Source organism: Bacillus rossius, chromosome 1, assembly GCF_032445375.1.
Source record: "Bacillus rossius redtenbacheri isolate Brsri chromosome 1, Brsri_v3, whole genome shotgun sequence".
NCBI lineage: Eukaryota > Metazoa > Arthropoda > Insecta > Phasmatodea > Bacillidae > Bacillus > Bacillus rossius.
The window spans coordinates 353,317,292-353,344,616 of NC_086330.1; the positions used below are offsets into that span (position 1 = coordinate 353,317,292).

A 27,325-nucleotide genomic window follows, 5' to 3' on the forward strand; every position below is an offset into this window, starting at 1 on the left:
GGTGCAAGTAGTACGCTGGTACTAATCGTAACACTTCTGAAATGTACGCAAGTTTTTAGAAAATAAATCTGCTTGTTCTTGCACAATGATTCAGCTTAAACATTGTCTTGTGTACCCCCACCATGATGGTAGTGAATCAAGAAAAGTAGTTTCATGATTTCAACTTTTTTTTAAATTTAAGTTTTAAAGCCATTAAAGCTGTTTTATGTAGCCAGAGATAGTTTCGTAAACACTTAAATATGACATTTTGGAAGTGTCACCCAAAGAGCTTCCAAAACAATACATGTGTGGTATCACATCGGAACACAGCTGCATTATAAGAGCGAGCCTGCGGGCCTGATTATGAGGTTTACCGAAGTACTTCATGCCCCAGCGAGCCAAATGGTTATGACACAATTTCCTTCTCTGTTCAATATATGCTCTCTAAAAGGGATGGGTCAATCAAATCCTCAAATCATTAGTATTCAAAAGATTAGATATTCAAGGAAAAAGATTTGAAGAAAAATTTTAGAGGAGAAATTAAATTTTGATAACTCAGCACTGAAGTTTATTAGGTCGATTTTTGTCTTCATACTTATCCTGTTACCATTTCCCAAGATATTTTACTTTTAACAGGTAGTTATATAAATAAAACTACAATATGTATTGATTCTGGAAACTTAGTTTGTGAAAAATATTTAAAGAATGTTTCGACACAATAGTTAATATTTTTAATTTATTGTACATCAGTTTATATTTGACACTTGACACCTATAAGGTTTATATTTGAGGTATTCTCTGGAATTCTATTCAAATTCAAGTTTCAGATTCAAGAAAATTGGCATTTGACTCATCACTACTCTTTAATACATCAAGTTCTGGGCCATGACTACCAGATAATCGATACTGATTGATAATCAAGCTTCAATATAATTTTAGAGAAAATATAAAATAAACGGTAATAGTATGGACAGTTCAGTGATATTTAAAAAGTGGTAATACGCCACTCTTTGACAAAAAAAATACACATAAGCATTACTGTTTAAAAATCTCTCTGACATCATGTTTAGGATCAAGGTCAAAAACACACCCAGATCCTTCTGAAAAAGTCCGAACACAACCATTTGATAGTGTCGCACTACAGAATCTGCTTAACTGAGGATGTCTGATTAAAGCGCAGTTAGGTAAATGTTTATCCAAATGGGAGAAATAATACATCCTTCAAGAGGATATGTATTTATTTGACATTAAACAGATGATAGGTGCCCTAGGCAGATGACAAATTTATGCATTTTGAATCAAGAAAGCCATCTTGTATCTTAATTTTCATTAATTTGTTTAATTGATCCTGATACAGCATAATCTTTACATTTTTTTTTTTTTTTTTTCCAGATTTTGTAAGTTTCAAAGAATAATAATTTGTTTTGGAAGCAAAGAATGTTTACTGAAAAAGAACCACTGTACAGTAGTACATTTGACCAGTATTATCTACCTATTAATGCCATGTTTGACTCTGCTATTTACTACAGGACATTAGATTTAATAGGCTTGTATATGATGAAATCTCAATTTTTACTATTTACAAAAACAAAATTTTTATTCATGAAAGTTTAAAATTCAACACATATGGGTATTGTAGTTATGATTATAAACAAGAACCGAAAAATGGACTAAATTATACTATTACATAAAGAAGAATATCTGATTCTTGTCCCAAATCACATCTAAAGGGTGCATTGGATCAGTTGTGGAGATAATTATGTATAGTACTTACATACACAGACTAACATATGGTTGGTTTTTATTTTAATTGGCTAGGTAAAAGTTACAACATTCATTTATTTTTTTTCAAAAACCTTCAATATTGCTGTATGAAGTATTTTTTAATTTGAATATAAAGATGTGGAAAAATGCAAAACTTGCATGTTTTGAGCCAATACCTATCATTCCAAATGAGAGTTCACAAATTTTAGTGCAAAAACATGGAGCGGGAAGGAGTAAAAATCAGTGGGAAATGCAGGATGACTCATACATAGCTGCGATCAACTATAAGTAATTATGTGCACTGATGAGACAGGTAATAATACCTGGATTGGAACACTAGCTGTAAAATATTGTGAGCTGAAAGTTAAATAGCTTGGGGTGTTGCTGTGTGATTATTAGAGGCAAGATTTTATTGTTTTATTTTCAGGCCAATTTTATTCTTAAAACAGGGGATTTTTTTCTTATTTTGAATTAAATATGTTTATTAAAAAATATAGCATATTACTAAACAAATATGATACTTAAATGTTCCACGATACTAATTGCTCCAAACATTGTCATTTTTTTAATATAATGATTTGTAATAAGATTGTCTAACTTTTTGGAACAAATAAAATAAATCTTTTAAGTATTTCTGTGTTTGAAAAATGTTCCAAGATCGTAATATAAAAATGAGTAACAAATAACAGCTGCAAGATTAAAAAAAGTAAACTTTTTCCAATTTTTTTAATAGTGATACATTATGCTAAATAAATAACTTTCATTGAATTTAATATTTAAAAGATTAGTTATTTGTCATTAGAGTTAAGTTTTTAATTGAAAATGCTAATTAGTTTTATGATTTTAACTGCATTTTGGTGCTTTGTGGTTTATTGACTTGAATTTTTGTGTTATATGGTGTACTGACATGGTTTTCGGTGTTATTTTGGTTTTATCGCAGTTCACCTTATAGTCGTGTCCCTAGTGATTATTGATGTTGATACACGTGTGTGAGAGCCACACTTTTTGAAGTAATCAACTCATGTCTCGACGCCCATCTCACTTTACTCGTTCCAGGAGAAGAACTGCCCGATTACCTGGAGGATGACGAAGAGGAAATGTCCGGTGCGTTTAAGCAGCTGGCTGATAGTGCGAAACGTGAGTATTGCTGATAAGGCTGGGAAAGAAGAGCTAGGAGAGATTGGACGGGCCGCCACCAGACCACGGGGTCCCCTGGGTGACTGAAGAGTCCCGGTGTGAGGTGGTAGATTGGGATAGGTGCCGGCAGCACTAATGAGATGTAAAGGCTAAGGACACAGTCACCTGTCTGGTTAGCTGAGTGAGCTGGTCGAGTTGGTGATGATACTGGGATGGATAGTTTCAGCCTCTCATCATAGCAGACTCTCTAACGGCTAATAATATGCTGCTACAAAAATAAAGTGAATTGTTATTCACTGTTTTTTTTTTTTGTTTTTTTATGATAACAGCAGTCGCATTACATCTCACAATCAGTGTAGCTTTGTTAGTAAAGTATTATGAAAGCGACTATCCGGCGGGCGGGCTCAAAATCACTTCAAAAACTAGGTCTCAGTCTCCCCCACTCACACCCAAGTGTAATGCACTCATGTCCTAGGTAATGTACACAAAGTGTTGTTTCCCCAGGGGGAGGGCAGGAGGCAGTCGGCACAGAAGAGATGGTTGTGGTCCCACGAAAGAAGCTGGCAGAGCTGACCGCAGGTTTGCAATGCAAGTACTAGTTCACTACATGGCAGCTGCAAGAATGAATAAATTACACGCGTGTGAACAATCTTACGTTTCCGAAAACTGTAGTCATCAGTAATGTTTTTTTAGTGTAAATTTTTGGAGGCAGAAAGGCTAGTTTATTTAAAAATAAGTAAGATTCAGAATAGTTAAATGCTTGAAAATTGCTGTGGGTCGCATGTGTAGGGCTGGGTTCACAATTTAAAAAAAACACACAAGCGCGTGCACAGCAGGCCAAGTGCAAATCTGCGCACACGACCGGTGCGAAGTCAATTCACAATATTGAAGTCTTACTGTTAATTTCAGCCAATTGAAATTTTGCGATGTATCCGACATCTGTTGGCAGTGTTAGTAAGTAACTATATTAACTACAGAATGACGATCCCGTGACATCCGAGCAGCAATTTGTGAGCACAGTTTTTCAACATATGTATAAATAAATAAGGGTTATATAAGATTTTTAATTAACCATTCTAACACATATTTTTATTTACAATTTTTGCTAGTGACTTATAAGTAATAGCATTAATTAATTTTTTTAAAGAAGGAATTACACCTGAGCATTGTAATATCTGGACAATTTCTTGCTACAGTATGATTGATAAATATAAACAGTTCTCGAGTCCTGCCAAAATGGCTTCCAACTCTACTCTCATTGGTTGTTGCGCCATGCATCCATAAAAGAAATAAAATATATTAATTTCCCTTCCATGCACACGACCGTCCTATGCGCTGCTGTGAATCACTAGTCAAATCTTGTGCACACGACCTACTGTTACTGTTATTTTTTCAGTTGTACATGCAGCGTAACACTTTCAGTTTTATGCACAAAATGCTAATGTTTAGGTGACCGAGCTTTGATTGCCAAAAGTAAAACGTTGTTTACAATAATATAAACATAAGAAGGTTAAGTGAAAAAAAAGGCTTTATTAATTTGGCACGTTCATGATATTGATATCCATAAGTTTGAACATTTATTCACTGTTGTATTTAAATATAAAAAAATGAATAATAAAATAATTTATTTCAAGTTTGGACCTATGTAGATTAATTTCTCATCCATGAAAACAGTTATCCTGTAAACTCTACCAAAATCATTAGAGGTGCCCCCCCCCCCCCCCCCCCACACACACACACATAAACACACACAAAAATAAAAAACACACAAAAAAACAAAAAAACATAAAACAAAAAAAAAGAACAAATTACTTCTTTAATAGTACCTATAGAATTATATTTGATTCCAAGAGAAGATAATTTATTCCCATGTCTTTTTCATCACCAACATTTACCATTGGCACAGTCCCTTATACACTGCTATCTAGGTTTTACATTACTAAATTTTTTTTGACATTTTGACACTTGAGATGCGCTTGTATAAAGTTACCAAATGATGTTGATTTCATTGACAGGATAGTTATAGCGAAAATATATGTATTGGTTGCATTACTATACTATAATAGTTCAATTTTACTGTATATATTTATATTAAATGTGGTATACATAAGTAAATATTGGTTTCGAATTCTATTCGTTTGTCCAGGTCAAAAGGAGAAAGTTCAGAAACTTGTCAGCAAAAGTGAAGAAATTGAACGCCTGTTCCTTCCACAGTATATGAAAGAAATGAAGAAAAACAAGTCAGGTGAGGAGGTTGATATTCAAAAAATTTACTGTCTTATGATCAAATTGTAAACAGCCTTAAATAAGTTGAAACACACATACACATTTATGTGTGTTATGACATGAGTTATTATTGGTTTTTGAGACTATAGCTGGATTATTTAAGTTTTCTGTGTTACTAGTCTGGTCAAAATTATTGAGTTATTAGAGGGCCAATGTTCGCAAATATTTTCATAATATGGCAAATAATTTTGGTGGTGTATTCCAATAATTTCCAAATTAAAAGTTAAGAAATAAATTTTTGAAGTCTGAGTTGATGCCTGTTTTTTCGGCATCAGTAATACAAACTGTTTCTGGGGTCAGTAACAATATACGTTTTTAGAGACAGATGTATGGGAATATTCTTTGTTGCCTGTAGCCAATTTTCTTATAATCAACGAAATGGCCAATTATTATTTTCCAGAACTGGTTAATTGGCCGACTTTTTGGTGTTGCTATTTTGCCAAGTATTAGGGAAGTTTAATTTTTAATTTTTTTTTCAGAATGTGTATTTTAAATAAATGTTTTCAGAACTAATGAAATCGCTGAAAAATTTTAATTTATGTTTATTTTTAATTCCATCTAAATCTGAGGTTCCTGAATCAGATAATAATCATTATTAAATGATAATTACAACAAAATATTTATGAATACAAGAGAATAAGCTGCAGACCCTCCCCTTCCTTTCCACCCCACTCCAACCACCTTGAGGCAGGGAACTGTGATGTCGATTCAAATAAGTTTTCCAGGAGTTGCGGAGGAAGAGCCACAAATGAGCCGGGTAGAGGATGATGATGAAGATGTCCCAGAAGGCTGGATGAAGCACATGAGCAAGTGTGTAAAAAGTAAGTGTTGCACGATAGATGAGAAGTTAAATGAAATGAAACTGAAAGGGCTTAACGTCTCTATGACATCAAGGTCACCGAGGACGACGAAGGGAGGTGAGATGTGAGTGGAACACTGACAGAATGAATGGGTGGGAGTGGATGGGAGTACGCAGGGAAAACCCAGCAATGCCCGCCACATTTTCCACGTGCGAAAAATTTCCAGGTTCAGCCCTGCTGGGAATCGAACCTAGATCGGCTTGGTGGGGGCGAGCGACCACACTTCTAGACTCCTGCGGCCCCCAGATCAGGCAGAAAGTTACCTGCACGCTCGCCTCAATTTACGAACAGGCCAAACGGGCATTTGCCCAGAGAACCAGTCGGTGAGGGGCGGGAGAATCAAAGGTGTGAAAATACTGACAAAAATATTTGAGGGACAGGAATAACATGTTATTTAACATACGATAATGATTCGATTTTCAAACATTTATATTAGATTCTACAATTTAAAGCACAACATAAAGACAGAAAAAGAAAAAAAACAGCCTACATCTTTTAAAAACCTTAGTACATATTTAGTTGCATAATGTGCTGTTTTAAAACTAATAGTAAATAAGCTTGAATTTGTAAAGTTTTATGGTGTTTGGGGGGAACTGGAAAAGGAATGGCTAAAGATTATCTGCCCAGAGCGCTAGCTACCTGAAATTGGGGCCTGCATGTACAACTGACATACAATAAAGCTATGGTAAGATGATAATCTTCACACCCAGACATCATTTGTTATGTATAGGACAGTCTTTTTTTTGTTGCAAAAAATTCTCAACTCCTACTAGACCACACTATGGTATACCTGCACCAGCGGTTTCTTCCTTGTAATTGACTGTCGTCTGCAAGAAACTCATTTGAGCGAGCCACTCAAAATGCGTTGCTTCGCACTGAATTACTGTGATTGTTGTAGACATTTACCTGAAATAAACTCACCCAATCACGAAACACAGTCGATGCTACAGTTTTTTAACTCTCAGCTAGCCCTAAAAATCTTTTCGTGAAAAATAAATGCCCTTACTTATGTACCCTGATGTTATATCTTTGTTATCAGGCAGTCAAGAGTAAACATTTTACAAAGGAAAAAAAAATCAGTTTGCGTAGTTCAGAGAGTAAAATTTTATGTTATGCCGTCGGCCGGGGTCTCGGGTTCGAGTCCTGCAGCGAGTCTAAGGGGCTGGTGGTGTTTTATGGTGTGTTTTTCCAGGAGGGCGCCAGGTTAGCTCATACGTATAACCAATGGGTTGGGTTGATTGGCCCCAGCGTGCTTCCCTAGACTCGGTGGCTGTATCTTAAGGGTGGTATTAACTGCTAGTAGACAATGGTGACACTCCCTACTCAGCATAAGGTGGCTGGTGCCTAACTACAGATGTAATACACGCACTGGAACTGAAAACGTGTTGTTATGATTTAACTTTAAGATGATCTCAATTCATGACTATTCCAAGACAGGGTGATAGGGGGCTCAAGACTAACAATGAAAGACAATTCAATATAGAGACTTGATTTACTCCCAAGTACCGTTACAGTGTTAGCTTTCATCTACTTCCGACAATGATCGTGGACCTCGCTACCACACCTCGGCAGGTTCCTTACCCACGCTGTGCTGGGTCGCACTCGCGGCAGGTTCTCGACGACGGAATGCGGCGGCAGAGGACCACGGCGCTCCGTGGTTCCGGTGTCACGACTTCAGCCGTCCAGTCGCCGGTGACCAGAAGAAGCTCCTTCTCGATGGTGGCTGTCGTTTTTATCCTTCTGTCCGCGTCCGTGTTGGTCTTCCGTGTTGTCCCCTTTTCTCTCGCAGCGGCGGTCGGCCTTCGGCGACCCGCGTCGCTGTTTCGCTGGCGGTGTTGAAATTGCTGACACCTCGTGTTTGACTCAGGGCGAGCCTCGAAGCCGCTTGCCAGAGTGCTCAGAGCGAGTCATAACAGTGTGGTACACGTATTTATTAACGGACATATTTGGGTACACAATATTGCACGACACTACTCTTGGTTGATAATTTGGACATAATTGATACACGATATTAAACGACACTACTCTTGATTAATTATGATTGTCTCTCCCTAAGGCAGTATGTTAGAGGGGGGAATTCTTTGGTTGTCCTGGAGTCGGCCAGGTCTGTAAAGTGACTGACCTTAAGGCGGCCCTGTGGCCCGTGGCCTTAAGGCAGGAATTACGACGGCCGGGTTAAGCCCTGCACCGTAAAAACCGACCCGGGGTCGCGTGGGGAATTGACATTACAAAGGATTTGGTTCATGACTATATTTACCAGAGTGAAGAATCAGTGAGTTACTAAATTGAAGGTTCCCCACGGAATGAACACACGAACATATCCACCCCGGGCCGCGAGCTGATCTGGACTGCCGGAGGGGGCTGTCGCGGAGTGAGAAAATAGTTCCGAAATTACCGTTATTCGGTTTTTAATTGAAAACTTTTTAATATTGCATGACCCTTGTTTGAATATTAATGATGACATTAAATGTATTATGAAATATTGATTAAAGCTTTAGATAAGTTTAAGAAATTGAAAAAATATTATTTAAAAAGATGAGTCAACTTAAAGACTACTGACTAGTTGGTAAAAACCACTGGTTATGTTTATGTTTGTGGGTTTGTTCTGGATATTGCTTCAGCACTTTGTTTCTTAATTAAATTAAGGCTCTAGGCCGCAATGAGAATTAAGGGCGTTCATTAAACACTGTGCCTGGTTTGCTCTACGACGCACATTTCTTATCACGTGTTAATTTAAGGGGATGGCTTGATGAGCTTACTCCGTGAATTATTATCGGTTGTTTGCATCAGGTGCAGTTCCGTGACAAAATTTATACACTGGGAGTACTTGCGTATCTACTCCGCGTTTGACCTGGGTTGAGTTTGCGAGGGGTGCATTGCACCAGCGGGAGCCAATACTGGCCGAGGCCGGGCTTAATGGCCTCCAGTCGGTACGACGTCAGTTACTTAGGAAACATCAGAAAACTACTGAATATTTGTACAAACATGTACAACAAAACATTTTTATTTAATGCTGATAAATGATATTGTTTTTAAAGGAATATCGGATCTCATAAAGTCTACTAATACTGATGCTGACTGCAGGTTTATTATTTGTTCTGGTAATATGACCCTTACAGCAGACTATAAGGGCATCACACTGACCTCCCCTCCCCCTTCCCCAGTGGCTCCGCTGCTCATGGTTGTGATGCTTGTGGACTTGGGAGGTGCAACTGTCTGCATCTGTGGTGTGCATGCTTATTTTGAAATGAATACACCAAATTTACAGAATATGGAGGTAAAACAGTTGATGCAAAACAAAGCCGTTAGTAGTGCATAAATCTTCAAATCAAATTAATCCATCCGTTCAAACTGAATGCGTCTGAAATTCCCCTCCTAACTGGGGAGACAAAATTGTGTTATTGTGTTTTGATGTGATTGCCTTCGTAAGGATGAATTGAGTTTTAGTTGGCTCAAACTTATAATCTTTGTTTCACGAGGTACTGAATTCTGAATTTGCATTTTGTAAGCTAATTGAAATGTTTTGTGTCTAGGTCAAATGAAGAAAGCCAAAGCATTACTGACCTGGAGGAAAAAAACCTGTAAGTCTGTTCCTCGGGATGGAATGGAAGACGATACACGTAAGCATAACTTTCACAATAAATATTGTGTAAATGTTGCTCAAATTTTTAAGTTTGTAACTTTTGATTCTGTTTATGAGTGTTGAATCTGTACTCCAGTGTATTGGAGTGCACTGTGATTATTCTAGTCATGTTGCCTTTCTATGTGTGTGACAATGCTAATAAGAATAATTTCACATAAATATATAAATATGATAGTTCATTTTAACCATGTATTTTTTTTCTTTTCATAAAACCAATATTAGGTTTTTTTACATGAAAGTATAATATGTTATAAAAGTTTAGTATAGGATCTTTTATTAATTATTACTGTCATCATTGCTATTTTTAAATAGCCATAAAATATTTTTTGTGAATACAGTGTTCATCTACAACAGCATTTGTTTTAATATTGACCAAACTCTGCAAAGTCTGTCACCTTTTTTCCCTATGCTATGTATTTTTGTGTTAAAAGTGAAATGAAAGAAAGAGGTGAGAAAAAATATTGTTTGATTTGACTCTGATCAACAACTGTCCTAAGCTATTTCATGTTATCTGGAACAGTGTGTAGTGTGTTCAAAATCTGTGGTTTCCATTTGCAGACGGTGGGAAAGTGGCTATCCCGCGGGAAAAGCTGATAATGCTTGCTGGAGCACTGCGGGGTAAGTGTCGCCCAACAAACGAACAAGTGTTAAATCGTTACTTCTTGTTAAGGCAGTGTCTGAATTCAAGTACGCTGATGTGGACTTGCAACCTTGAGTACTTCACTTGTCTCTGTGGCGTACTTGATTTTAATCCGGACGATTTCAATTTTTGGCTTCTTCAAACGATATTACCCACCCAAACAGGTTTTATCATTAGTGTTTAACCGAAATCAGTAATTTATTAAACTTCATTAGTGTCACGTGAATTTACAACCATAGACGTTATGATTCTACCTTTGTTTCTGGGTTATGATTGGTGTGTATGTGCATGTATTTGTAGAAACTGCTTTATAAACATGTTTAAATATTTATTTTTAGTCAATTTATTAATACCAGTAAAATATAAAGTAAAAATGATGTTAGGAGTCTTTAAATTACCTAAATGTTGTATCAAATATACCCTACAAAACATTTTCAAAAATGGCAATGATTCTTCAATTTGAGAAGTACACAGATTCGTTACCTTGCATACTTCACTTCCCAATTCTGACAGCCCTCATGATGACACTTCTGGAGACAAGTATGCATAAGTATATACTTCAGGCAAATTAGGACCAGCCTAAGGCTCTGCTTTGCTTGCAATATTGGATTATTGAATTTCAAATGCCATTCTGACGTGACAACGTCTAATAAATCGATGAACGCCGGCTGCACGCACGAAAAAGTGTCCTACTACGGATGTCCCACTACGGATGTGTTCTGTTTGCTCATTGTACGCATGCGTGGCATCTCTCTTCCACTCGATTGGAACAACAATCGATTTGACTTTTCAATCATATTTTCGTCATTTGAATTATTAATATTATGTAATTTAACGATCGTCCACCAATTTTCAGCACAATCGGTACGGTTATTTAAAAGTAATGTTGAAAATTCAAATACATTTTGAACCAACAATGGTGTTTTACAGTTACACATAATAATTCAAATTACACCCGGGATCTTTTGCACAATGTTTTAAAAAATATTGTAACACATTATAAATAAGTTTGGTGTATTTAGGATGCGTATTTGTTATAAAATCGTGTTAATATTATACCCCTACCGTGAACAAAGTTTTTATAAATATATAAATATAACATTTGAAACTACATTACCTGAGTGTGGCCTCGTGGGCGTGTGGTTAGCGTACCTAACTCATAAACTAAAGGTTATCGAGTTCAAAACCTGGCAGCTGTGAAATTTTTTTTTGTTCTTGTAAAAATAAATATAGCGCACGCAACAAGTAATAAATATATTTGAATTAATGAATGCAAATTAAAGTAAATTTATTAATTCAATTGCACATTTCATTTCACTCCTTTGTATCCATACAAAATACATAGTGATAATTCAATAAAAATGATTCAATTTTATTCATAAAAGTATGCAGAGGTAGATTTTATCATGCAAAAGATTGAAAAATTAAAAAAAAAATTCTTCCTCAAAGAATATAATATTTTTAATGCCTAAATGGTTTGGTTGCAAAAACCTATTACGGCTCAGTCGCAGGCCGAATATGATATTTCCTTTTCTTCTGGATCAATCATTTCATCAATGTTTTGTTATGACGTCACGTTAAACTATCGTCCGTAAACAGACTTTACAGACAACCAATTTTTTTTATGGGAAAATTAACACTCTCAAAACAATCTTGTGCGTGAATGCTACTATAGACTATATTCTACATGCTGTATATTCAGTATATTTTATCCATAATGAGAAAAGAAAGAACACAAAAAAATTACAAAATTACAAAAATATATAAAACTGAAACAAAAACCGTTTATATTATTAATGCTTTCTTTTAAGAGCATTTGCTTTTAGGAAGCTTTTATGAGAAAAAAAAATTAATATCCATCTTGCTCTTGCAAAGCCATAGGTACACTGTTTCCTATACTGTCGTAAAACCCTGCTTGGTCCACGGCGGGAGTCAAACTGGATTGCCTCGGTGTAAAGCGAGTGATCTGAACACTGGAATACCGAGACCTCACGAATCTAGAAGCCAACTAAACATCGATTCACACCTCTGGAGAAATTGTCGCTCCAGATCTTTTTTTTATCAATGACAATTTCTTTGGATTTCCACTATGTTGTCCATTATTTTGTCGAACAACAGCTCATTATTATAATATTATCTAAAAGCATGAAGTTTTGTCAAGATATTATTGCTTAAAACAAAAAAATGAATTTGAGCGAGACTTTCAGTATTCACCAAAGATGTGTAACTTATGATACGAAACTCCCAACACAAAATTCAATATAGATTTCTTTAAAATAATGCAGAGCGTTGTAAATAATTGCATATTGTGTTTGCAACTACATTTCTTGATGCAAATCATGTGTTGTTTCTGCACCTGCCACTAGAATTCGCTGCTGGGCAGCTATGTCAACTATTGAATCATTTGATTAGCAGACTGAAATTTTAAACTTTATAATGCAACTGCTCCGATAAAAGCCAAAAAAAAGTTGAAAAAATTCTAATCCCAGGCTTTAGAACATGATTTTCACACAGGTATTTTATTAAAATACTGCTATCGTATTAAATTTCACTAAACAGTTAATACTATAAAATTTCTCTTTGTCTTTGTGAACTCTGGTTCGCACCATCCACCACAGATGGCAGCACCGTTGGTTGTAAAACATTTCCGTTCCATGCGACTTCCATCGCAATCACAAAATTACTCCTACTAAATGCCGCATACCGAGAGCTCAAATGATAAAAAATCCTTATTCAGACTTGTCCCATTTAAGACATTAAGGCAGCATTAATTTAGGATGAATCGTGAGTACAGCAGTGTATGCTGTGTTTCATTTTATCTTAATCCAGTCTTTTCCTACTCAAGAGTGACTCCTGAGGACAGCGGTAAGGAGGGTAGCCCCTCACCAGCCCGAATTTTATTTATTTTTATTGTGGAGGGTGTATTGTTACTTCACTATTTGAGACCATGATATTGGTAAATATTCCAAAGCCATCCTACTTGTTGTCTTGCAACTACATCTTTCTTTGCATGACAGCCCCTCCTGAAAGGTCTCCCCTACTGTGTTCCATGTTTTCTGCAGGACAGGCAGAAAAAGCCAAGACACTGTCTAACAGTGCGGAAGAAATGGAAAGTCTTATTCTCGCACAGGAGATGGGAAAGTTTGCAGGTGAGACTGAAGGGGGTTTATGTTGTATATATAAACACATAAACTGTTTTGTTTTGAATATTAAAGATGTCTGTGGTTGGGTGCACTGTTCAAAATGCTTTATTGTTTTGGGTATATCTCCCCGTCAACTATTCTGAAGTGTGTTTCACTATTACGTGTCACAATTAAGTTGCAATGCATCTGACACCAACAATCAATTGCCAATTTTTATCATGGTTTGGTAATAGTATTACAAAATATCGCTGTTGACTGTAAACAAGTATAATTTTTGTGTAATCTATTTTCTTGCCAAAACTTTTGCCGTTAGGACAAAAATACATACCACTGTAAGACTGTATTTCAATGTTTAATTAATTTTGAAAAAAAAAAAAATTGTTCAACTATATGCAGTAGTTAAGAAACCTCAACTATTTGCATTTTTTTTTTGGTAGGGATGGGTAATTTAAATTGTAAATCATCAAATACCATAAATTCTTCAGCATTTGAAAGATACAATATTCAAATAAAAATACTGAAGAAAATGTAGGACATAAATTCAAAAATTCAACACACAAAACTCTGAAATACTATTACTGTTCCCTAATATATTTTGTACTTTTAGTATGTAACTATGCAAATAAAATTATTTTATGTAATGATTTGGAAACTACAATTGGTTAAAGCTCATTGCAACACAATGCATGACACTTTTGTGAAATATGCTTGAGACAGCAACAGATGATCTGGTTACAAACCTATCTAATGCACAGAAGTATGCCGATCACTTTTGCCGCCTTGCAAATATTGGGGTATGGATACACTCCAATAAATGGACCAGGAAAAGTGTTTGTGCTCAAAAACGTAACAAAGGTTCCGAAATCAACATAAACAGGCAATATTTTAGCAATTTCTCTTCAGAGAGTTCTTACAGAGTGATTAAAATAAATACATAGTTGTGAAAAATTAATTTTCTAATTTACAGACCGGAAGAAGGTGCCAACTCTCATTTCTTCATAATGAAAGTAAATATTATATTTTTAACCCAATAATGAAAATTTTTAATTTTTCTTAGAGTTAATAAATGTTATCTAAAATTTTATGCTTATTGTCAAGAAGTTTTATTATATTTTCAAAGAAATTGAATTATAAATTTGATTTGCAGGTTCCTATAATTCCTTTGGTATTTACGTTAACATTTGTTTACCACATGGTTATCACAAATCAGAACCAAAAAACAAACACTTTTTATAGAGACAAAGCAGCTCCAAAATTAACTTCTGACTGGGAGACACATTCTTCTGAAAATTCTGTACATTTTATTTATTGGCATTTTCATTTTTTTCCCCCTCCCTAATACACAGGACAAAAAGCATGAAGATAATACCTGCACTTATATTAAATTCATGACTGTGAATCATGTCATCCTTCTGCCCACAAGCACATTTTTCAACTGACTTTATAATTTCATACACATTTGCCTGGCTGTTGAAAACTCATTTGAAGTGAGATGATGATTTGGATGAGAGATATTTAAAACGGCTTGGGACTACAAAGTTTGTAAGTTTCATGACTATGGCTGTAGTTTAACCACATGGTAGGGTGGTTAGTTTGTTTATGTAATCCATTGAGCCCTTATATAAGACAATGAGCAGACCCGTCTGTCCAGGAAAAGTGCAAAAAGAGAGGATCGCTGACTGCAAGACTCAAGAAATTGGTAGCCCTGTCCCAGAACACATAGAATTGTCAAGCAGAAATGAAACTTGTGAGTGTGTATTCAATAAATGATAGAATTGTATTTTTCAAAATTTTTTCCAGGAAATATACTCTATATATATATTTTTTTCAGCCTTAAACCTGATAATGGCATTTTTACCTTGCTCTTATGGACTGATGTTGCTCTTTAAAATGAGTTTGCAGGTCGCAAAAATATTTACGGTAAATTAAAAAAGTCTGGCTAAACTACTTTTTTTTTAGCACTAAGCACAGACTGAGACTACCATTGTTTCCGGCATATATGATCAGTAGGGTCAAGATTTTATGGTTTTTAATTTTATGACAATATTATTTTTAAAAAATAGATTTATTTTTTATATTGTCTTTATTTGTTTTTTAAAAGAATTATTTAACAACAGTGAAACTAAAATATTTCTTAATACTTATTTCACCAAAATATTCTCACTTTGATTGACTTTTGATTCACTAATACAGTAAAATCATTAGTAATAAGCATGCCTAGAACAGAACTACTCAGAAAAATAAAAATAAATTAGCTAAGTAAAGTGTGTTTGAAACATATGCCATCATTAATGTAAAAATGTGTACGTAAAAACGTGTTACTAATGTAGGTGATGCAAGATTAAACAATATATGTAGTAATATAAATTTTATTCTACTCCATTTAGGTCATACATTCTGGTATAAATTTCATGGTAAATAAATTAAATTCAATGAATTTACCTTGATAAAAGATTACATTTTTGTAATTTAAGTTTTATCTTATTGCTGATTGATTTCATGTTTTTAGTTCAATTTTTGCGTTAAATGGCATATTAACTTGCATTTTGGTTTTATATGTTGTATTGACCTGCTTTGCAGTGTTATTTCGGTTTTGTCGCAATTCACCATATGATCTTGTTCCTAATGATGATGTCAGCTTACAAGTAATTAAAATTGGAAAATAAATTTGCATATTCATGTAAGACTAAAGTCTTGGGCATGGAAGTATCACAATGTTGCTTATCCACTTTTAATCTACAGATTTTATTGTGTCATTTTATGAGGAAATTATGTGAGATATTTTGAGTAAAAGCATGGGGGGAGAGGGTGGAGAAGACTAACTGAACAATTTAGGAGGAAATTCAAACAACAACAACAACAACAACAACAACATCGCCTTGTACAGTAATCAGATAGTGATATAACATACAAATAAAGATTGTAAAACCTTAAAATGCATTTTGTGCAAGAATTACAGGCAGAGATTGCTAAAATTGGTTAACACATTTATTTTAACTTGTACTGTACAGCCAATGCATGTTTGCTGGCACTATATATGATAATGCGTGACGTACAGAGGTGGTATTCTGTGTAACTACATTGTCTTATTGTGCATTTCCTGAATTCTACGGTAGACCTGTATTTACGTTATAACAGATTGTCTCTGATCACAACTGATCTGACTTAATGAAGTTATACTGTGCTGGAAAATCTGGCAAATGTGGTTCCAATATTTGTTTACTCTTCTTTTGGCAGATAGCACACCAGCAAAACCTCTACGGCAGTTATGTAAAACAGAAGAGAAGCCGCTAGATGAAAAGGAAGAAAGCAAGCCTGTTACATACCAGCTGAAAGCAACCAAAGGGGAATGGCCAGTGAGTCATTTTCAGACTTACTTCTTACTTGTAATGTTCTAAGAACATTACAAACATTACATTTGTAGTTGTATGCGCACAGCAGCCTATGCAGGTGGGCTGGGGACTATTTTTACCCCGTCCCCCAAAAAAACCTTTAAAAAAAAATCAAAAGGAAATAATTTTAAAGCAGACTGCTTACACTCCTGTAAGTGAGTGTATTTTGCAGGCATAGGTAAAGTAGATATTAAATTTTTCCCACATTTAATTTTGTGAAAACTTAGTGTGACAGGTATAATTAAAGTTTAGAAAGAATCTGCGTAAATTAAGAGCGGTAAATAACTGAATATTCTATTTTGGAAGAAAAAAATAACACAGTTTTATCAGGCATCTGCAATGAACAAATACATTATGTGGTATCGTGTTTGAATGCCCAAGACCATTAATAAAACAGTATAGAGCTGATGGTAGCTGCCCTAAAGATTTGGCTTCACCCGCCATGTAACTTTTTTTAAATTTTCTTTCAATTGTTGTCACAAGACTGTTCCTACGATGTTGCAAATTTTTACGACCAGATGTTTTTATACATAGCAGTTAAGGGTCAAAAATATATATGTTGATTAAAATTTGATACGTTATTAATTATTGATCTCTCAAAATAATTTAACTTTATTATGGCAAAACCAAAAACTTTCTAACTCTGTTTTAGAGGCATTTTCATCTTGAGCCCTGACTTTAGGGACAGGGAGAAATTAAAAATTTGTATCCAACCCAAAAAAAAAAAATAGTGTCTATTGGTTGCATAGACGGAAGGCAACTGCAAGCCACCACATAATCCCCCTGCCATTAGAACCTTAGGAGCGTCTCTGCGTTCACTACCGCACTGCTGCCTGGGACTACCTCGCGTGGAGTGAGCATCAAAATCATTGTTTGCCCAACCAGGATGTAGGCGAGGAAAGGAAGGGTGGAGCCACAGTCCCTCTAGAGCCAGATTATTGTTATTTTTCTCAAATAATAAAGCAACTAATTAACTAGTTTAATACGAGTCAAATATGGCTCACTTCTTGGCATTTGAATATGCGAAATGACAGAGCAGACATGTCATTAAACACAAATTTATACATAAAATCATAGGCAGTGGTACCTTTGAATATATATACTGTATAGAAGTCGCCAGCCCAGGTTAAAAATTCTAATACGGTTTTGAGGTAGTTGGTTAATTCACCGCCGCAATCGCCACCATCTCTAGGGCATCGACTTGTGGTGGTCCCTAGCGGACAAGTGCCGAACTCTTCAAACACCCCTTCCCCCTCCTGTTGAACAACCTTGAGCTGCAGTGAATGATGGATGGGGGGGTGCGGGGAATGACAGCGGGCGACAGTGCTGCATTCTAACGTGTACACAACAACTAAGACGATACAGGACGTTACGGCAGCGCACTGCAGCGGTGAAGTTCCCAAGCTGCTCATTTTACGCTCTTGAGAAACGTAGAGTAAATCCTATCCACTCGCGACTTCTATACAGTATATATATTCAAAGGTGGTACATAGTTCACGAATCTACAATACATAAGGTGAAATTTTTGTTTAAGTATTTCAGGTTTCTAAGAAGCACTGAAGGGTCATCAGACAGCCTAAAAATGAGTTTTCAAGCAAACATAGTTTAAAAACCTTTCTGGAGGAAAATCCCTGGTAGGGGAAGCAGATAGATCCAAAATATGTTCTTAAAACTCTTCCAAAAATCCTGGCTACGCCCATGTTACCTAAAGCTCTTTTCAATTAAGTTGCGTGTACTTTATCATCATTGGCAGGTGTGACCAAACTGTTGCAGGAAGACTTCACGTTGCCTGATGGTGAGGAGCTAAACCACGACTACCACTTGGTGACGCTGACGGTAGACGAACACTGGAAGCCAAAAATTATCAGGTATCATCATTCTGGTATGAATGTGTCCTTGGAAAATTTGATAAACGTGTAGTGCAGGAATCAATCCATGGACATGCACTGAGGGCCGTCGAGAAAAACCAAGGGCCCGGGATCCAATAATTGTCAGGTCCCCTCCCCATTATTTCCCCATTAATTAATGCAAACCTTTTAAAAACCCTTCACAATTTAAAAAAACGCTTAAGAGTGAAAATGTTATTGTTACCGTAAACATGACCTGCGCATAGCGCATATCTTGTAGGTTTCCAGTGAATTCAAATATAAATTTATTTTTAATTTTTGTCCTACTATCAGGATAAACTCGCAACATTTAAAAACAAGTCTGGTAAGTGTACCAAGCCCTGAGGACTTTGACCCTCCCACCCTCCCTCCTCGATGGCCTGGCTTGTGTTAAATTTACGGAGACATGTTCCCCGTGATACTACATACATGGTCAAGCGAGATATTTTAAATTGTAGAAACACAGCTCTAATATGATGAAGTACTTGAACACCAGCAGGAATTCTTGCATGATTAGCAGTGGTGCAAGGAATATGGCTACGTGATGTTTTAAAAGCTCTCGACTAAAGCTTGAAACCTCAAACATAGTTTTTTACCGTCTGTGATTGCACCCTTGGCAGTTAAAATGTGTGATATTCCTACAGGGCACATTTTCATAATGTTTACTGAGGAGGTTGCACAACGGTAAGACGTCCGAATTGCATTTGGGTGGACGTGGGATCAAATCCCGTTCATCCATAAACATTTGATTTTCCATTGTTTTCCAAAATCAGTGGCAAATCCAGAATTTGTAAGAGTTGAAGGAACTATCACAAAGAAAAGAAAATCAGTAAATTTGACATTTTTACCTCCCAAATAAGTTGACAACACATCAGGTGTGTTATAAACTTCTGATTTCAATTGTAAAGAAACTAAAAAAAGTAAATGCCAGTTAAGAAAATTCCTGTTTATTTATTTCAACATAAAAATGCTTTGGAATATTGAATAAGTTTCTTATGAACACTATTAATTTTTCTTTCCAATTTATAAACAAAGTATTATCATTACAGAGAGCTCAAACATAAATTGAGACCGGAGTGACTAGAGTAAGTGACAGAAGGGGGGAGGGATAGGCTAAAGTCCTCTTAGTACCTCTGTGGATCCACATCAATCCAGAAAAAATCTTGGCAGGTTTTTTTTCCCGACATTGTGTTTTTTGTACATGTCAGTCTATAACAAGAAGATGTAAAAATCTAAATACAAAAATAGTCGTCTTGGTGTGAACATTGTGCAAATTTATTGTACCGTAAATCTTTATTTAATCTGGATTACTGTAGAGGAACAAATAAGTAACAACAATAATTATTTATTATTTGAGTTTCTGCCAACAGTCAGAGCCTTTAATAGGTAAGCACTTAAATATTACATGGAATTAAAAGACAATATCATACATAAAGCACAGAGACAGTCAAAATAATGAAAATAGGAAAACACAAACATAAAATATGATAAAACAAACACATGACTACCAACAACATCGAAAATAATAATAAAGTAGCGTTGTGATAATAGTAGAAAACTAAAACATACTTATAAACATTTTAAAATGTAAAACTGTATTTTGGTGCTAGAATAACAAACAGAGCTGTTATTAAAAAAAATAATATCACATTTTATAGTTTTATCTATCTGAAACTTGTATTATGTGCATTTTAAGGCAATCCTGTTTAATACGGACTTTTGTTGATCCGTATGAGTCCGGTCCCATCTAGTCTGGATTAGCTAGACTCTGCTGTACTCTACATTAATCTTGCTTTTTTGTTATTCCAACTATAAATATTTTGAAGTTCAATAATCCTCAGGGACTGGAAATATTTGCGGGTTCAATGACCTCCACATTTCTACGTACAATGGTCAAATGTCACCCATTCACCAGCTGCTGTCTTGTGAGACGTCTCAAACGTAGCAGCCTGTGATTCGATACAGCTTTGGTCGAGTGTTTCACCTCCAGGTGAGTTGCGAGCCAATAGCAGAGGCAGCATCGAGGCATTACCATTTGAATTCCAGCCCATTGCGAAATGAATCCGCGAATTTTTTCCGGTCTCTCGTAACCCGGCACGGCTGCGACGGAGTGAAGACCGCGGGATCAGGAGTGGAAATGTGGCGCAGGCACCACGGGGTGACGCCGGACCAGGACTGCAGCTCGACCAAGGACGACGCGGACATGCTGATCCTGGACTGCGCCTCGTGCTCCCTGCGGCCCAGCTCGCTCAAGCCGGGGGTGCTCCTGGTGTGCCACAACTGCCAGCGGTACCGCGGAGACGGCACCTGTATGGTCGACCAGGTGCGTCCGGGGCCACCGAGCGGTTCATTCGGGGTGCTGTCGAGGTTGTGACATGTCGAGGCACTTTGTACGTCTGGGCTTCACTGCGGTTAAGGGGCCCCACCTACCTGGGACAGGGGCGTAGCCAGGGGGGGGGAGTTTAGGGGTTCCAACCCCCCCCCCCCTTAGCACCAAATATTTATTTAAATTTCTTATTCATCACTCAAACAAATTTCATATTAAAAATTAATACAATTTTTACCATTACAATATTTAAATTTAAGTACCGAAAACTGCTCTAATAGCACTATTTTACACCTTGAAATCCAAATTTCCCCGGACCCCCCACTTTAATACCGGGGGGGGGGGGGGGGGGGAATGCTCCATAACACCCCCCATACACAAATCCTGGCTACGCCACTGACCTGGGACACACATACGGTGTGCAGAGCTTCAGGCAAATACCTCACCATTTGAAAACTGCTCAAGATTTCAGTGGTGTCTGTCTACAAAAAAGAAAAACTGTATTTTTCAGGAGAGCGAAAATGGCTAAAAACGTGTTTTACCGAATAATACTTAGACATGGAATTCCCGGTAGCCAGTACAGAATCTTGAAATCACCGAAAGGACCTGTACCTGTGTTACACCTTTATCCTCATTTGCATGCCACATAATGTATTGGTTACTACTCAAATCTCTCGGTTATCTATGCATGGCATAAAGACTGCGTATCAGTCCACAGCCTTGTGCTTAGAGAAGATACCATGCTAGAAGCACTAGCGAGCGTCGTACTTGTCATCCCGCATCACCAGCACAGATACAACCCTGATTAGGCGGGACCAGATTATCTGATATTTTGAGAGCAGTGCATTTAAATATGACTTGTTCCAAATTACTTTTTATGTTTAATGGATTATAAATAAATAAAAAAAAGCTTGTCTTCTGGAGAAACATTCGTAAACAAATGCAAGTGTCAAAGTTTACACCAGCCACAGTTAGGGAGTTACGGTGGCAAATCGTAAGCCAATGAGGGCCTTGTGGAAATAACAAGAATCAGCCTATATCATAATGACTATAGGTTTATTCAGGGCTCCATGAGGCATGGGTAAAAGGGGTGAATGCAAATCAAATAGAGTTTGAATTCTTGTCGATTGTGAGGGGTCAACCAAATGTGAAAGGAATCTCTTTTGAATCCATGGAAGGGCAGAGGGGGAAGGGAATGGAAGCACCCTGAGAAAACCTGTTTGTTGGCTGTTGTCATGGCCTGCCACATTTCCTCCACTAGGAAAAGTATGCTGCGTCTGGATCCTACCCTTAGAAGAAATTAATTAAGCATGGAATGCTTAGGTGCAAGGCATGTGAAATAGCCACTCACTGGAATAAAATAAATTATTTTGATCAAACATAAAATGCACATTGTTTTTGGCCATACGCTTCAATAATACCACCACCACCTCAACATTTTTTTGGCTAAACTCCTTAGGAGTGTAGCCAAAAAAAAAAAATGGTGGTACATAGTGATGAATGAAAAAAATATGAAAACTTAAAATAAAATTCTCAAACTGGCCTTTAAAAATTAAATAAACCTATGTTTGTGTCAGTATAATAATTTTTTTTTAACTTTTCAGGTTTTTTTCTATTATCACTATTTAAAGAAAATTATAAACACTTTTGATTATACTTTTCTGGTTCATACCTTTTTCACAAACTGAAAGTAAATTTCCTTCAGTCCCAAAACACAAACAAGAAATGTAGGTTCCACATTGCACCTAGAATACACTGGGTATGCTTAAAATCGATCAGAAGAGCCACAATTATATTGTGGATTCATTTCACTTCAGAATGGACTCAACAAGCCCATGCATACTAAAGCCTTTTTAGAAAGCTCATTTGTCAATAAAAAAGGTATCTTTTTTGGCGGATTACACATGACTGAATAACCACTTCTTTGCCTTGTTTACAACTGGGTGGAGTCTTCAAGGGCAAGTGAAGATAACTGTAGTCAATCCATCAACATGAAGAAGAAGTAAATAAGCTTCAGAGGAAAAGTTGGGGCTGTACTATTGAGTGTATAATCACACAGACTGAAATATTGATGTGCAACATCTTAGCTCTCAGTATACGGAATTTGGTGGGAGTGATTTTGTGATTGCGACGGAAGTCAAGGAACAAAATGTTTAACAACCACAGTGCTGCCACCTGTGGCGGATGGCACAAACCAAAGTTCACAATGACAAAGTGAAACTTTACAGTATTAACTGTGTAATGAATTTTAAGAAGATGAGCAAAATTTTAATAAAATTACTTGTTGAAAATCAGATCCAAAGCCAAGGTTTTATATTTTTTCAAGTCTTTTTTGCTTTTATTGGAGCCGTGTAATTTTATTGATTAAAATTTTGCTCTGCAAAACAAATGATTCAATAGTCAACATAGCTGCTCCGGCAGCGAATTCTAGCGGTGGGTGTGGAAACTAGGTTTGATTCATGTCAAGAAATGTATTTGAAAATAAAATTTGTGTATATTTATTACACTCGGCATTATTTTAAAGAATTCTATGTTAAATTTTGTGTCCGAGTTTCATATTATGTATGTGTATTTGTAACATGAGAACACATGAATTTGCTCATCACTTGCAAGTACCGAAAGTCTCACTCACTTTTATTTTTATTCTTTTTCCATCTAATGCTAGTCTTAGCTAGACATTTGCTGCATCCATGTTTTATAGATAAGTTAAAATCATCTATTTTTACACATGCCTTGGGCCTATGCACGATACATCTGCTATAGCAGGGGCATTTTAATCATTCATAAGATTAAGGTGTTAGTCTTAGTATTAATTTATTTTACTACTTTTTTTTTTGCTTTTTTCAGAAGGACTCTATATTTCGAGTTTCCACTTCATACTTCTACCCAAAAAGTTTCACTCCTGAGAAGTCTAAGTAATATCCTTGTCTCATAGATTATAAAAACCTACAAATTTGTTTTCGTGATTGAATGATATTAAATTGCAGTTCATTTTAATGTGGTTTTATTGGCTTTGAAGAATGTTATGAGTTAACTTATTCAAATGTTGGTTAAGAACTGAATATTTATGTTCTTTATGCAGAAATTTTTTGATCAGATAGTAAAAAATTGGTAATTGTTTCGTACTGTGTAACCTTTCATAAAACATTAAAATAAAGAAGAAAATGGTATTTATTGTGATGCAAAGCTGTAGAACCACCAAAATAAATTTTGATTTTGAAAATATGTACATAAGATTGAAAATAATTTTCTCGGGAACAATTGTACTGTGCAGCAGATACAATAGTATTTTAAAGTAAAAATAAAAAAAATTTAAAAAATAAGAAATTGGCATCATAGGTGTACCCAGTGTAACCTGCCTTCCGCCCAAAAAGGGAGGGGGGTTGCGTCCCCGACACACCCTGGGTAACTACAAATAAAAAAACGGAATACTTAAAATACGTAAACAGCTCCAGAAAATCTACCCAAGTGGTCAAGCCAAAAATAGAACTATATTCAGACAAATTAAAGGCTAGTCTTTGGCAAAAAATAATGAAAACGCAGAGTACAAATAAGCAGAGTTTTTCTGAATCCAAATTCATCTCGAAACTTCATATAATATTGTAGATATACGTTTATGACAGTTACTTGCTTCTAATATAACACTTTCCAAAGTGTAAAGATAATAGAAACTCATTGAGCATTATAAGTCAGCACTGATTACAAAATGAATACCTAGTGATACCATATGAATAAATAAAACACACACACACACACACACACACACACACACGCACACGCACACACACACACACACACACACACACACATATATATATATATATATATATATATATATATATATGTGTGTGTGTGTGTGTGTGTATATGTATATATATATATAAATTACAAAAGATTTATGTGTCCTACTGGGGTCGGATTTAAATGTTTGCACACGCAAGTACACGGTTTCTCGTCTTCCTGGTTATAGACGAACAGCTGATTGCCATGACCTTCACGAATAAAATGACAGTGCAGTCAAAAGCGGCGGATATTGCCACAGTATACGCTGGGGGGCGACACTCAAAATATTTAGTTCCGTGGACAAACGGACATGCAAAATCAAAGTTTAAATCCCAATTAATCTTGATGTAAAGTCATACAAAATTGTGGCACCACTTAACGTTATTCAACGTAATAATAGGGAGCGTAGACTCGTTTATGTTCAGAATATCACACAAGTATGTCTAATCAGCACATGCCAAATGTAATAGTGCTTCATAGATGGGAGCTCGTTCCAAAAGTATACTTCTTACGAAAATTCATTTTTGTCCCAAATCCAGAAAACAAATACTACGAGTCGCCTCTTCTACCTTATCGTAGCTTTCAGTAGCGTGGCAGCTCGTTATGCACCCGTTCAAGGCACGGCCCCATGCATGCTGATCCCGGCATGGACTGCCCGGTGCAGAGTCGAAGCGTTTTACACTCGTCTCGCGGCGGAGCTCCTCCGCACGTCCGCACGCGGCGACTCGCAGCCCACCCCTCCGCCGGCACTCAGGCGCTGCTGACGTCAGCCGCCAAAGCGAAGTTACCGCTCCCAGTAGCCGGCCATAGAAACAAAATCGATATATAAAGTATTTAAGAAACTTGAAAGAAACCAAATATAGAGTAACCAATAAAAGAACTAATCACAATATAATAATTAAATAGTTAAAGAAAAATACAGCGACTGACTTTTACAGATTAAAAAGGGTAAATTAAAATGGAAATAAATCAGTAAAATCAGAAAAGCTAAAATAAAATAATATAAATGTGGCCTGCTGGCCACACCAGGATTGTTTTCGGAAAAGGGGACTCCATAGATGGCAAAAATGAATTTTATATAGTATACAAAAGACCACAGACTTTTCATCAGTAGCTTTTCTTTTTTCCCATATTTTATTCTTCAATGTGACCTATTATAACAAATAGCATTACTTATTACTTAAAAATAAAAAATACCAAACTTAAAAATTAAAAATTCAGATAACCAGAAACTTGGGAAACATGTGTGATATTTTAGTTCGGTTAGTGTATATAATCAAAGCAGTCCTTAGCTGACCTAGCTGGAAAAACACAAAGTTGAATATAAAAACATTAAACTGGAATAAAACTTAACTTAGTAGAAAAATCAATTAAACCTTTGATTTTATTCCATTTCTTAAGTAAGTAAGTAAATAGAACAGCCGCAAATTACAAACATAGACTCACTTACATACATAATACATACAGTATTATGTGTGTGTGTGTAGTATACTTTAAAAACACGTCTATTTTAACCCTACATGTCGGAAATTTCTTCTTAAATTTTGCAAAGGTGCAAAAACTCTTGAACACATTTGTAATGAACAAATTGATGAGTTTGCAAGCTGTTTGTTCGTCAGTAGTACGTAGTTGCCAGCAGAGAAGAAAGATCAACCAGCAGTGAAGATAGTATGAGCTGCAGTCATGGCTATAATGATCGTGAAGACTGTGATTGTTAATTTGTTACTCCAAGTTTTAAGTTTAAAAATTTCATTTAAAGAAATATTTTAGTAATTTTTAAGTGCAAAACTCACTTGTAAAATAATTTGCGAATACACTATGTTTAAAGATGTGTAATCATGTTGCTAGCAGGTTCCCAAGAAGTACTTTTTTTAGTAGGGACAAGATTATACAGTGAATTGTGATGATACCAAAATAACAACGCAAAGCTTGTCAATACAACATATAACATCAAAATACAAGTTAATACACCATTTAGCACCGAAATGTTAACTAAAAACATTAAATCAATCAGAAATTTAACAAAATTTATCTCAAATTACAATTTAATCTTTTCATCATAGTAAATTCAGTATAAGTAATTTATTTAGCATGAATATTTTACCAGTATTTATGACCTAAATGGATTGAAAAAAATTAATACTATATTGTTTGGTCATGCATTTCTTACATTAGTAACACTTTTTTTTACATAAATGATGGCACATGCTTCAAACTCACAAATATTTGCAGATTTATTATTATTTTTCTTTGTAGTTCTGTTATAGACATTCTTCTTACTAATGATTTTACTGTAAAGTGCATCAGGTGTCAATCAAAATGTGACTAAAATGTTTCTTAGTACGTACTATTTCACCAAAACTGTTTCATATTTGTTGAAAAGGACTTCTTTTTAATGAATTAAGACATAATATAAAAATAAAAACAATAACACCAAAACCTTCTGTTTTAAAAACAAAATTGTCCTGAAAATAAAATCATAAAAT

The 27,325-nt window shown here is 35.7% G+C and overlaps 1 protein-coding gene across 11 annotated transcripts in view; it reads left to right on the forward strand.

Moving 5' to 3' along the window:
* Positions 1 to 24,053, forward strand: part of LOC134528247 (uncharacterized) — a 29,961-nt gene extending 5,908 nt beyond the window's left edge. For 3 of the 11 annotated variants that reach the window (XM_063361693.1, XM_063361690.1, XM_063361695.1), the window contains 12 exons: positions 2,800 to 2,880; positions 3,385 to 3,468; positions 5,027 to 5,125; positions 5,892 to 5,987; positions 9,560 to 9,646; positions 10,228 to 10,287; positions 13,372 to 13,458; positions 15,104 to 15,199; positions 16,690 to 16,808; positions 18,618 to 18,712; positions 20,879 to 21,053; positions 23,904 to 24,053. In XM_063361693.1, coding sequence (XP_063217763.1) covers positions 2,800 to 2,880; positions 3,385 to 3,468; positions 5,027 to 5,125; positions 5,892 to 5,987; positions 9,560 to 9,646; positions 10,228 to 10,287; positions 13,372 to 13,458; positions 15,104 to 15,199; positions 16,690 to 16,808; positions 18,618 to 18,712; positions 20,879 to 21,053; positions 23,904 to 23,975 — 1,151 coding nt within the window. In that variant the 3' untranslated portion in view covers positions 23,976 to 24,053. Of the gene's footprint in view, positions 1 to 2,603; positions 2,881 to 3,384; positions 3,469 to 5,026; positions 5,126 to 5,891; positions 5,988 to 9,559; positions 9,647 to 10,227; positions 10,288 to 13,371; positions 13,459 to 15,103; positions 15,200 to 16,689; positions 16,809 to 18,617; positions 18,713 to 20,878; positions 21,054 to 23,903 lie in introns of those variants that run through there. The other 8 variants (XM_063361691.1, XM_063361697.1, XM_063361696.1 and 5 more) reach the window with 5 other exon arrangements.
* Positions 24,054 to 27,325: the final 3,272 nt, after the last annotated feature.